Genomic DNA, 13,392 nt, shown 5'->3' with positions numbered 1-13,392 from the left:
GCCACTGCACCCCCCCCAACCCACACAGGCCACACCCTGCTTGCTCCAGCAGCGCAAGAGCACCCCCGCCTGGCCCCAGAGCAGACGCGCAGCAGGCCCGGAAGAGTGCCTTTTGGGGGGGGGGGGGACAAGAAAAGGGCAGCAGCCGGAAAATTCTTAAAGGGGGAAGGTTGGCAAGTGAGTACAGTGGCGGTCAGCACATCACCCTTTGTTTACCTACAGGCCAGTTTTCTACTTGAGACTCTTGGTGGGTTAGGTGGCATAAAGCAGGGCTATCAAGCAGCACCAGCCTCCTGATAAGCAATGCAAGAGGGCTAGGATGAAAAACACTATAGGAGAGTGCAACAAAGTCTCTGACCCGCTACATCAAGACATGCAGAAAATGGAATTGCACAAAATGAAAACAATGCTGTGACAGCAGGGTGGAGCGCACAACACACCATATCTAGCACACACCATGGCAGATGACAGTCCTACCACCCTTTACTAGATTTATAAATATGCCCTCAAAGAGTTTGCAGACTTAAAGAAGTGCAGGAGCCTCTCTTCCAGTTACTGAAACCTGAAACTGTAAATGCAGCCTCCTTTTCTCCAAAAGCCTCCTGCAACGGAAACAGAAAGCTCCGTCACTCAGCACGGACATTTCAAACCAAGAACCAAGCCTATCCTACCATCCATAGCTGAAACTCAGCTTGGCGTTGTTATTCGGGTTCTGCGTAAACAAGTTCAGGTGGTGATTTTCTGTACCTGGGTCCGGAGGCCAAATTGGTTCCACTTCTCTAAAAAAGACCCCTAGTCCCTGTCGCAGTTCTGTGCTTGGAATGTAGCCATTGTGGGGTTCTAGTTATGAGGGGTTCTAGAGGGTTCTAGAGACTCCCCATATGCACATCACAGCAACAAAAACATTTTTAAAATGATTTACACGTTGAACACAGAACTAAATCACTAGCTGGAGGCTTCCAGTGGGGCTACCCAAGAAATGGGAAAGGTCTGCAACTGCCCCAACACACGTGCGTCTTCTGCTGTGGGCCCCGTTCCCTGGAACGGCCTTTCTGGAGAAATTGGCAAAGCTCCCACGCATTTGTCCTTCTGCCAACTACGTACAACGGAATGGTCAAGAGGGCACTTCTGTAAAGGTTACAGGGCTACGGGATAACAGAATGGTTCAGGATGGAACTTTTATAAAAGGAAGAGGGCTGTGCACTGCCACACAGGGTGTTATGCATTCCCTGCTTGCTGCATGTATGATCCTGCTCTTATGGCATCGCTTCCTACCTTTCTGCAATGTCTGACATATCAGGGCGAATGATTTTTGGTGTCTCAGATGGATATAAAGTCTGACTGCATTGTTTACCAGAAGTCTCATCTGATGGACTGTGTGACTCATTCGGAGTCTCAAGTGAGAAAGGTGGACCGTAAATGCACGGGATCAGGCTGTGGGCAGGATTCTTTCTACGTGAACCTGCACAGGGCCAAGCAACAGGGGGCAGGAAAGGGATCCTTTCTCATCCTCACTGCAAACACCACAACCCTCCCCTATGAGTCCTGTGGGGTAGCATAGATTAGCGAAAGAAGAATTGTGCTCACTTGCTTCTGGGCCTAAATCTTGCCCGTTCTGTCAAAAAAAAAAAAAAATTCCCCACAGTTCTTGCAGGACTATTGTGGAACACTGGCCTGTTCTGCAGTTTGGTACAGTGGTTAAGTAGGAGCTGCGGTGGCTCAAGTGGTTAAGACACTGAACTCCAGGCTGTGGAAGGCCAGTAGTTCAGCAGTTCGAGACCCGAGTTGCCGCATGACGGAGTGAGCCCGTCTCTAGTTCCAGCTCCTGCCAACCTAGCAGTTCGAAGGCAAGAAATTGCAAGTAGATCAATAGGTACCACTTCGGTGGGAAGGGAACAGCGTTCCGTGCGCCTTGGTGTTTAGTCATGCCAGCCACATGACCACGAAAACGTCTTCGGACAGCGCTGGCTCTTCGGCTTTGAAATGGAGATGAGCCCCGCAACCCTAGAGTCGGATTCAACTGGCTTTCGAGCAAGGGAACCTTTACCTTACAGTGGTTAAGAGCGGCATATTCTAATCTCGGAGAACCGAGTTTCATTCCCCACCTCTCCTCCACTTGCAGCCAGCTGGGTGACCTTGGGCCAGTTGCAGTTCTCTCAGAGCTGTTCTTTCAGGAACACTTCTCTCAGAGCTCTCTTAGCCCCACCTACCTCACAGGGTGTCTGTTGTGGGGAAGGGGAGGGATGGAGACTGTGAGCCGGAGACTCTGAGTGAAGAGTGGGGTATAAATTCAACCTTCTTCTTCCTTGTCTTTTTCTTTGCTTTGTACTGGGTCTGCAACAACATGATTTTTACCCCTTCATTTCTTAATCTGTACTTCACTCCAATGCTCCCTCTAAGCTGTGGAGTCTTGTGAGCAAAAATTCTACTTTATGAGCTACTGGCATTAAAATGGTGAGCGAGCGATTTGGCTGCTGCATAAGTTAGTTTGCTCTGGAGCCCCATCCTTCCTGAGCTAAGAGAAAAATGTGAGCTGGAGGCTAAAACACTGAGCTAGCTCACACTAACTCAGCTTAGAGGGAACACTGGCTGCTGCATCAATCAGTTTGCTCTGGAGCCCCATCCTTCCTGGGCTAAGACAAAAATGTATGAGCCGGAGGCTAAGAAACTGTGAGCTAGCTCACAATAACTCAGCTTAAAGGGAACACTGCTTCACTCCAACCTGGTTTTGCCCCTCCCCCCCTGCAGGCTTTTTAAATTGGGACACTTCAGCCCTTCAGCTACTTCTGCTCTAGCCAACTGCTTGGAGAATTCACACCTGTGAGATTTATGTCAGGATTCACGCCTTTCACCTCAACTTCCTTTTTCCTTTACACAGAGACTAGTGACAGATTTCATACCAGCCCGATGCTGACTGGAGGGGGCCTGAGGAATACAACATAAGAACATAAGAGACGCCAATGTTGGATCAGGCCAAAGGCCCATCCAGTCCAACACTCTGTGTCACACAGTGGCCAGAAATACCAGTGCCATCAGGAGGTCCAGCAGTGGGGCCAGGACATTAGAAGCCCTCCCACTGTTGACCCCCCCCCCAAGCACCAAGAAGACAGAGCATCACTTGCCCCAGAGCCCCTAGCTATACCTTGTGGCTAATAGCCACTGATGGACCTCTGCTCCATATGCTTATCTAATTCCCTTTTGAAGCCGTCCATGCTTGTAGCCGCCACCACTTCCTGTGGCAGTGAATTCCAAGTGTTAATCACTCTTTGGGTGAAGAAGTACTTTCTTTTATCCGTTCTAAACCGACCGCTCAGCAATTTCATGGAGTGCCCACGAGTTCTTGTATTGTGAGAAAGGGAGAAAAGTACCTCTTTCTTTACCTGCTCTTTCCCATGCATAATCTTATAAACCTCGATCATGTCACCCCTCAGTCGTCTTTTCTCCAAGCTAAAGAGCCCTAAGCACTTTACCCTTTCCTCATAGGGAAAGTGTTCCAACCCTTTTATCATTCGAGTTGCCCTTTTCTGCACTTTTTCCAAAGCTATAATATCCTTTTTAAGGTGTGGTGACCAGAACTGCACACAGTATTCCACATGAGGTCCATCGATCTATACAGGGGCATTATGATATTCACACAGTATTCCAAATGAGGTCTCACCATTGATTTATATAGGGGCATTATTATATTGGCTGATCTGTTTTCAATACCCTTCCTAATAATCCCCAGCATAGCATTGGCCTTCTTTATTGCAGTCACACACTGTCTCGACATTTTCAGTGAGTTATCCACTACAACTCCAAGATCTCTCTCTTGCTCAGTCTCTGCCAGTTCAGACCCCATCAATGTGTATTTATATTTAGGATTTTTGGCTCCAATGTGCATCACCTTGCACTTGGCCACATTGAACCCCATTTGCCATGTTGACGCCCACTCGCCCATCCTTGACAGATCCCCTTGGAGTGCCTCACAATCCTCACTGGTTTTCACCACCCTGAACAACTTTGTATCATCCGCAAATTTAGCCACTTCACTGCTTACTCCCATCTCCAAATCATTAATGAACAAGTTAAAAAGCAGTGGACCAAGTACTGATCCCTGCGGTACCCCACTGCTTACCACCCTCCACTGAGAAAATTGCCCACCTACACTCACTCTCTGTTTTCTATGAACTAGCCAGTTTTTGATCCATAAAAGGACTTGTCCTTCTATCCCATGATTTTTGAGCTTACTTAGGAGCCTTTGATGAGGAACTTTATCAAAAGCTTTCTGGAAGTCAAGGTAAATAATATCTATTGGATCCCCCTTGTCCACATGTTTGTTCACCCCCTCAAAGAACACTAACAGGTTAGTGAGACAAGATCTTCCCTTACAGAAACCGTGCTGAGTCTGCCTCAATAGGTTTTGTTCATCTATGTGCCTACTAATTCTTTCCTTAATAATGGTTTCCACCAATTTACCCGGTATCGACGTCAGACTGACTGGCCTGTAATTTCCCGGATCTCCTCTGGAACCCTTTTTAAAGATGGGAGTGACATTTGCTACCTTCCAATCCTCAGGAATGGAGGCAGATTTTAAGGAAAGATTACATATCTTTGTCAGGAGATCTACAAGTTCACATTTGAGTTCTTTCAGAACTCTCGGATGTATGCCATCTGGGCCTGGTGATTTTTCAGTTTTTAAGTTGTCTATCAGTTTTAGGACCTCCTCTCTCGTCACCTCAATCTGACTCAGGTCTTTCAACACCCCTCCTGAAATCAGTGGTTCTGGAGTGGGCAAGCACTTCTCATCTTCCACAGTGAAGACGGAGGCAAAGAATGCATTTAGCTTCTCAGCCATTTCCCTATCATCCTTCAATACTCCTTTTACCCCTTGGTTGTCCAAGGGCCCCACTGCCTCCCTGGCTGGTTTCCTGTTTCTAATGTATTTGAAGAAAGTTTTATTGTTGGTTTTTACGTTTTTTGCTATATGCTCCTCATATTCCCTTTTTACCTGCCTGACCACAGACTTGCATTTTATTTGCCATAGCCTGTGTTTCGTTTTATCAGCCTCACTGTGACTAGCTTTCCACTGCTTAAAGGAATCCTTTTTACCTTTTACAGCTTCCATTACTTTGTTTGTTAAACCATGCAGGCTTTTTCCTATACCTGTTTGTGCCTTTCCTAACCTGCGGAATATATATTTTTTGAGCTTCTAGGATCGTAGTTTTAAATAGTTTCCAAGCTTCCCCAATGGTTTTGACCCTTTCTACTTTTCCTTTCAGTTTCCTCCCCACATGTCCCCTCATATCAGAGAAATTACCCCTTTTAAAGTTAAAAATGGTTGTGTGAGTCTTTTTGGCCAATTCTCTATTTGTACAAATGTTGAACTCAACAACATTATGATCACTGTTCCCAAGCGGTGCAATCACTTTTACATCTCTCACCAGGTCTTGAGTGTTACTTAGGACCAAATCAAGGATCGCCTCTCCCCTGGTAGGTTCTGTGAGCATCTGCTCCATAGCACAGTCATTTAGAGTGTCTAGAAACTCAATCTCTTTCTCTCGACTAGAACACATATTGACCCAATCAATGTGTGGGTAGTTAAAATCACCTATCAGGAATGTCCGATGGGGCATTGCCCCTCTTTGGCACCACCGTGGCTACGGGTCTGGCAGCAGCACAAGCCCCTCCCCCACCAGGCCAGGCCTTCCCCTTTCCAGAACGGGAGGGAGCCAGGCCCACCCACAGCTTGCCTCCCCCCCTCCCCTCCCCCCCGTCAGAAAAATCCAGCCTGGCAGCAGGAAGTCTTGAGAGCCAGTCTGGTGTAGTGGTTGAAGTGCGCTGACTTTCATCTGGGAGAACCGGGTTTGATTCCCCGACTTCTTCCGCTTGCATCTGGCTGGATGACCTTGGGCAAGCCATAGTTCGGATAAGAGCTGTCCTTGAAAGGGGCAGTCTCTGTCAAGAGCTCTCTCAGCCCCAACCACCTCAAAGGGGGTGTCTGCTGTGGGGAGGAGGAGGGAAAAGGAGTTTGTCAGCCGCTCTGAGACTCCATTGGGTTGTAAAGGGCGGGTGGTATAAATCCAATCTCTTCCTCCTCCTCCTCCAGTTATCCCCCCAAAAAGGGAGAGGTGTGGCCCTGCCATGGGGAAAGGGGTGGGTGGGGAAACAGGGCCCCACCAAAGCCCCCTCCCTCCTTCGCTGGGGGGGGGGGGGGTGAGAGAAAAGACAGAGAGACGAGGAGCGCTGGCTCACAGATCCCAGAAATCCAGCCACGTAGACTCCATAATACAACTGGGTGTGAGAAGCTGAAGCATTCAGACCATTTACTGGGCTAGTGGCAGGACAGCAATGTGTCAAAAAAAAACCCAAACCCCAACACCCACACACAGTCTGTTGAATCTGGGCATGACGTTTGGCTAGCTGTGCAGAACGCAGGTGAAGAGAGCAGTGGAAGGTCCGGTTCTTGCCCCCGCCACCCCCCCGCCACGTGAATGCCCAGTCAAACAGGGACAGGACTGCCAGCGGGGGCCAGACGAGACGAGCCGGGCCTGCCTCCCTCCGTGTTGGTGGTGGTGGTTTGTTTCCCGGTCTTGAGACCACCCCCCACCCCCACCGTGAGCCCAGCCTCAAACGTCCAAAAACAAGGGGCCAAAAGAAGGCCTTCTGCCCTCGTGAGCCTGCCCCGGACCGCGCAAGAAGGACACTTTGGATCAGAAGGGCCCTGAGAAAGAGGGAGCGCGAGGGTGCGCGAGGGAGCAGGGGGGCCCTCCTCCTCCGCCAGCCAGCGGCTCCACCCGGCGGGGTCCCGTCAGCGTCGCTTGGAGCGCTGGCAGGTGATGAGGTACTGGGGGTAGGCCTGCGTGTCGTTGAAGATGACGAAGATGGAGGGCGCCTGGAGGTTGTCCACCACACTGTCATAGCGCCGCAACGCAGCGTCTCCTTCCCGCAGGGGCGGCGCCCGCAGCTGTGGGCTGCCGGTGGTGTAGTCCCCGACCAGAGTCCGTGTCACAAAGATGTACTTGTCGCCGTCCGCGCTGCTGGGCGAGTATTGCTCCTGCACCGAAATGAAGGCCTGGACGGCAAAGTAGACCCCCTGGCCGTAGCGCGTGGCTGGCGGAAGAAAGAGAAGCAGCCAGCCGTCAGTGGGGGAGGGGGGCGCTTGCGGGAGGGATGCCACGGGCCAGGGTGGAGAGGAAGCCGTGGGGGGGGGGGGGGAGACCCAGCACTGAGCAAAGTTATTTCCCTCTTTGTCATTCACATTTTATGTATTTATATCCGGCCTTTCTTCCCAGTGGAGACCCAAAGCTGCTTCCATCATTCTCCTCACAAAGACCCTGTGAGGTGGGCGAAGCTAAGAGTGTGTGACTGGGCCCAAGGGTCACCCAGCCAGCTGCCCCGGCAGAGCAGGGATTCGAACCTGGGCTGCCCAGATCCTGGGCCGACACTCTTAACTGCCACGCCGACTCCTCTCCCTCTGGCTCAAGCCTGAAGGCCCTCCTCTTCCAGCACAAGCAGCCCTTCCCTTGGAGGAAGGCCACGGGCAGGATGGCCGGATCCAGGCCAGGAGGTGCCCCAGGGGTCTGCCTTGGCTCATAAGTGATCCGGATTTTTTCTCCCCCCCAAAAAAAAACACTAGGAGGGCATCTATTAAAGCTGATGGGCAGTAGGTTCAGGACAAAAGGAAATAACTACTTAACACAGAAACGTGGAATTGGCTGCCCGAGGATGTAGTGATGGCCCACAGGAGCTGACAGCTTTAAAAGAGGATTAGACAGATGCATGGAGGATACGTCTAGCACCATGGCTACTCGCCATGGTGACTGAGGGGAGCCTCCACAACCAGAGGCACTAAAGCCTCTGCATCCCAGAACCAGGAAGTAACATCAGGGGAAGGCCTCGGCCTCTCTGCCATGTCTGTTGGCCCTCCAGAGGGAACTGGCTGGCCACTGTGTGAGACGGGAGGCTGGACTGGAGGGACCCTCCCTAGTCTGATTCAGCAGGGCTCTTCTGATGCTCTTCTCAGGGGAAGGCCTCGGCCTCTCTGCCCTGTTGCTGGCCCTCCAGAGGAACCAGTTGGCCCCTGTGTGAGACGGGATGCTGGACTAGAGGGACCCTCCCTGGTCTGATCCAGCAGGGCTCTTCTGAGATTCCTATCAGGGGAAGGCCTCGGCCTCTCTGCCCTGTTGTTGGCCCTCCATGGGAATGGGCTGGCCCCTGTGTGAGACGGGATGCTGAACTAGGTGGACCCTCACTGGTCTGACCCAGCAGGGCTCTTCTTAGGTTCTTCTCAGGGGAAGGCCTCGGCCTCTCTGCCCTGTTGTTGGCCCTCCATGGGAATGGGCTGGCCCCTGTGTGAGACGGGATGCTGAACTAGGTGGACCCTCACTGGTCTGACCCAGCATCTTCCGATGTTCTTATGGATTTGGGCTGCAGGGGTGACCAGAGAAGCGGCCAGGTTTGCGGATGATTCCCAAGCTATTCATGGTGGTGAAAACCAAGGCAGGTGGTGAAGCGCCTCCCCCCCGGGGGGGATCGCTCTTAATCACGCGAGTGGGCAATAACGTGGCAAATGACATTCAGCACTGGCAAATGGACGGGGTGGTGAAGCCCTCAGGACCCAAAGACCCCCAGCTGCTTCCAGCCCTCTGCTCCGCTCCGTTTAAAGGAAAATGGCTGCTCTAGAAACCTTCCCCCCAACCCGGCCCAGAGGCCCAAGTGGTGCCCCTGCAGCAGGCGAATCAGGGGCTAGGGTGTCACTGAGGGTCTGGGAGACCCAGGTTCAGAGCCCCACGCTGCCATGGAAGCTCCCTGGGCCACACCCTCTTGGCCTAGCCTACCTCACAGGGTAGTTGTGATGACAAAACGGAGGTGAGCAGGACAATGGCAGCCTCTCAGGGTCCCCACCGGGGAGGAAAGCAGGGTAGACGTCGCAGGGGCCCCCCCCCCCCCCGGTCAGTTGAGCACCCGGCAGCCCCTTTCCCGGTCATCCCCAGGGCCCCTCACCATTCTTGCCACAGAAGCTGCGGTTGAAGCCGAACTGGCAGATCTCGCGGCTGGACGGCTCCGTGGTGCCGTGGTAGAGGATCCGCTCCACCTCCTGGTGCCCACACGCCTTCTCCATGGCAGCTCTCTTCAGCATGTACTGCTGGTACAGCAGCGGGTGGTAGAGCTTCTGCACCTGCCAGAGAGGGTTAGGGGGCAAGGGGGGCAGGTCAGGGGGGCAAGGAGCCGGCGGGAGGGGGTGGAACACCCACACACCTCTGCTGAGCTCTGCTCCGAGGTAACACCTGCCAAGGATGATCAGCCTGCCTATTCCCCTCCGTAGGGGAAGGGGTCACGGTGCAGAGCCCGGGAGGCTTTCTGACAAGAAGGGGTTCTCTACAGAGGCATCTCTTCCCCGGAGCAGAGAAATCCACGCTCCTTCACCCCCCTTTCTCTTGCCGGCCGGTTGCCCCTCCGAGGAGACCAGGCCCTTGCAGCCAGCAACTGGGACTGGGGATTTTACTTTCTCCTGGGGGACGGTCCAGGTTACAAACCCCCCCCCCTTCCCCCCCCCCCCCAAATTCCCTGGGCAGCCCCTCCTGGCCCAAGGAAGCTGCAGCCTAGATGTGAAGACCCCGCCATGCTTCTTAAAAAGTTCCACTGACGGATTGCATTTAACAGAAAAGCGAAACCAGCACAGTCGTTGGTAGCTTGCAGTTTTTGAAGCGACTGGCATTCAAGTCTAGAGAAAAATCTCTCCCTGGGCCAAGAGAAGATCTCCCAGTATTAGATGACAGAGACAAGTTCCCCCGGAGAGAATGGCTGCTGGGGGCGGTGGGCTCTATGGGTTTGTCCCTTTCCTCAAACCCTGCCTTCTCCAGGCTCCACCCCCCAAACCCCCCCCCATGTCCAGAACTTCCCAAGCCAGAGTTGGGAACCAGAGTCAGACCAAGTGTCAGGACCCCCATCAAATCCCTCTCCACACACACACTTCTGGCAGTATGATGCCTTGTTAGAGACAATATGAGATGCTGTGGGTTCAAACTCCTTGTTAGGACTAATTCTCAAAGTTGGGGAAAAGCAACATATCGGTAGAACCCCAAAATCCCATTCACTCCAACGTCACGCGTTTCTACAGCAACTCAGACAGAGATACGGTTGTCCCATCTAACCTAGCCTGGCACAGACTCCGCCAAGGACAGTCTCAAGAGAAAGGGGTCTTGGGGCTCGCGTCAGAAGATTGCCAAGCGACACTCCCTAATGCTCAAGCAACACCTCCCCCCACCCACCCCCGGAATGTCAACTGGCAAGCAAGGGCAGAGGTACAGCAATTACAAGCAGGCAAGGCAAAAAGCAAACGCTAAAGAATAATATGTCTAATAGGAACACAGAAGGCCAACAGATGTGCCAGAGCTTGACACCAAACAGGAAAAGGCCTTCGGGTGACCAGGAAAGCTGCAGCTCCGCCCCACCCCCAGCCGCATCACGGGCCCCTCAAGAGCCAGTTTGGTGGGGTGGTGAAGTGCGCGGACTCTAATCTGGTAGAACCGGGTTGGATTCCCCACTCCTCCTCCACTTGCAGCTGCTGGATGACCTTGGGCAAGCGGTAGTTCTGACAAGAGCTGTCCTTGAAAAAGAGCAGTCTCTGTCAGAGTTCTCTCAGCCCCACCGACCTCGCAGGGCGTGTCTGTTGTGGGGAGGGGGAGGGAAAGGAGTTTGTCAGCCGCTCTGAGACTCCTTTGGGAAGTGAAGGGCCATGGAGTATAGATCCAATCTCTTCTCTTCTTCTTTGCCAAGAACCCTCCGTGGCCTCACCTGCTGGACCTTGCAAGCCAAGCCCGTGGCCTGAACACAGAGCGAGTGGTCTCCCCATGGAAGGAGAAGGGCAACACAGGGGTCGGGAGGAGAGGAAGAGAAGCTGCAAGCCGGAGACACCAACACACACACACACACCCCCCTTGCAAACCTTTATTATGCGGATCTTGCTGTGGAAATCCTCCAGCGTGCCGTAGAACCGCCGCACCGTCTCCTGGAACTCCTCCGAGCTTTCGGGCAGCAGCATCAGCTTCACTTCGTCGCCTGGCAGGGCTGTGGGGCTGCGGGGAGCTGCGGATGACAGCCGTCGCTCACCAGGGGAAGGATGCCGGGGCCGAGCTCCCCCCGCTCCCCCCACCGCGGGAGACCCAACTCCTCAGGCCATGCCACACCCAACGCACCTGCACGGCCTGGGCGGGGGGGAGGGGGCACCTACCTGGGGGGGCCACTGGACGCTCGGTACGGCCGATGGGCAGAGTCCGGGCATTGCCAATGTCGTATTCTTCCATGCGCTCAAAGTCAATGGTGAACGGTTGCCCGTCAAAGAAGACGTCCACCCGCTTGTGCCCTCGGCACCAGGCCTGCTCCAGGAGCGCGCTGGCCTCCGCGGAATACGGGGTGGGAGACCCACGCCCCGAGGCATGCCAGTGGACCCAGCAGACGCCCCCCAGCCCCCGGGCCGCCTCCGCCCGCAGCAGCCGGGTAAGCAGCAGCGCGAGATCTCGGGTGGCAGCCACGGGGTAATCGGCAAAGCCACGGACCGTGGCCACGGCGCCCTCCAGCGAGATGTTCACAGCGTGCTTGCGCTCCAGGTGGGTCCGGTACCCGAGGCAGAGGGGGGGCAGCGAGCGGAGGCCTTCGTTGTGCACCGTCTCCTCCCGCAGCTGCGCCCGCAGAGCCGCCTCCAGCTCCTGAGACAGGCAGGCCGCGTCCCCCTCCGACACGGCGCAGAGGACCAGCTGGGCCGCGTCGGCCGTCTGCTGGGCCTCCTCCAGAGAGATGCTGAGCACCGCCTCGAGGGCTGCGTCAGGACTGGCCGCCTCGGCCCTCTCCTGCTGGTAGGAGCGGAGGGAGACCTCCATGGCCCGCCGCAGCTCCTCCTCCTCCTGCCCGGCACTGTCCATCGACTGCTGTATGGCCAGCAGCAGCTGGGCCTCCTCCTCCGCCATGCTGGGGTCAGCCATGGGGCACAGCGGCCCTTCCTCCAGGCTCTCGTCCACCGCCACCACCACCGCCGCCTCCTCCTCGCCAGCAGAGGGCGCCGCCACGGCTTCCGGCTCCGGCGCAGAGTAAAGGTCCTCCGCCTCCACCTCGTGGCCGCCCAGGGCCCAGGCCTCCCCTTCGGCAGGGGCAGCAGCAGCAGCAGCAGGGACACTGGCCGGCTGGAGAGCCACCAGCAAGCCCTGGATCTCTTCTGCAAAGGGAGAAGAGGCTGAGGAGGAGGAGGAGGAGGAGGGGGAGGGGACAACGGCAGGAACAGGATGGGGACCAGGGTTCCCTCTAAACAGAGTGAGTGTGAGCCTGCTCACCGTTTTTTAGCCTCTGGCTCACACATTTGTGTCTTAGCTCAGGAAGGGATGGGGCTCCAGAGCAAACTAATTGATGCAGCAGCCGAATCGCTCGCTCACAACTTTAATGCCAGCAGTTCACAAAGTAGGATTTTTGCTCACAAGAGTCCACAGCTTAGAGGGAGCGTTGATGGGGAGATACGTGGGCTTGCTGTGGGGGGTCGTTTCCCCAATTCCACGACACTCCCCATCGCAGACAGGGGACAGCACTGAGAGTCCCTGCCCTCCCCCCCACAGCAGGCTTTCGGATGGGCGGGCAGCACGGAACCGACCCCCCCCAGGGAGGCCCGTGGCTGGCAGGGGAGGCAGGTGCACATCCCCAGAGCCCGCCCTTCCGGGGCGACCCCCCCACCCGGGTTCTCATCTCTCCTCTTCCAGACCTCGGGGGGGGGGGCGGGGGCAGGAGGGGAGTTGGTTACCCAGGCTGGCTCTGCTCTGCTCGCCGGCGGCTCCGTGCAGGGCTCGGGCCTGCTCTTCCTCGTGGGCGGAATCCCGTCGGCAGCTCAGGGCCAGAGGCGTCTGGGACATTTCCAGCTCATGCTGCGGGGACAGGGCAAAAGTGAGAGAGGCCCTGGCGCCAGCGGCCAACCTGCCCCTCAGTCACTCTTCCCCAATGGGAAATCGCGCCGTCCCCCCCCAGGCCCTTGCCCCCCCACTCCTACTCCTCCCCTCCCCCACCTGGCCCCTGTGTTCCTGCCCCTCCAGGCCTTCGCCACCTCCCCAGGTGCCCACGTGACACGCCACCTCTTCCCTCCTTGTGGGCAGGGGACCATTCCGGCACCTCAGAGGACCCGTACCTGCGAGAGTGGGGGGCTCCAGCGGACCCTCTCCAGCCCAACGACACAGCGGAAGCGCCTCTCCAGCTCCTGCACGATGGCCTGGCCCCGTCCGTCCAGTAGGAAGCGGCTGATGCCCGGCAGCCGCAGGGTCACGGTCTGGGTGTGGACGGCCCCCGCCAGGCTCTGCAGCAACTCGGCAGCTGCCCCGCAGGCCCCGGCCTCCCCACTCAGCTGCAAGGGAAAGAGAGGCACACAGAGGGGCAGCC

General features: G+C 55.5%; 1 protein-coding gene across 1 annotated transcript in view; it reads right to left on the bottom strand.

Moving 5' to 3' along the window:
- Window positions 1–6,198: 6,198 nt before the first annotated feature.
- Window positions 6,199–13,392, bottom strand: part of PARP10 (poly(ADP-ribose) polymerase family member 10) — a 19,103-nt gene continuing 11,909 nt past the window's right edge. Inside the window, exons 6-11 of the mRNA XM_015416960.1 lie at window positions 13,145–13,357; window positions 12,767–12,887; window positions 11,216–12,193; window positions 10,931–11,070; window positions 8,986–9,160; window positions 6,199–7,092 (exon numbers count right to left, since the gene is read on the bottom strand). Coding sequence (XP_015272446.1) covers window positions 6,791–7,092; window positions 8,986–9,160; window positions 10,931–11,070; window positions 11,216–12,193; window positions 12,767–12,887; window positions 13,145–13,357 — 1,929 coding nt within the window. The 3' untranslated portion in view covers window positions 6,199–6,790. The remainder of the gene's footprint in view (window positions 7,093–8,985; window positions 9,161–10,930; window positions 11,071–11,215; window positions 12,194–12,766; window positions 12,888–13,144; window positions 13,358–13,392) is intronic.

This window comes from Gekko japonicus, unplaced genomic scaffold (genome assembly GCF_001447785.1).
Source record: "Gekko japonicus isolate JY-2015 unplaced genomic scaffold, Gekko_japonicus_V1.1 scaffold505, whole genome shotgun sequence".
In the NCBI taxonomy this organism is placed as follows: Eukaryota; Metazoa; Chordata; class Lepidosauria; order Squamata; family Gekkonidae; genus Gekko; species Gekko japonicus.
This window is presented reverse-complemented; position numbering and strand designations above follow the sequence as displayed.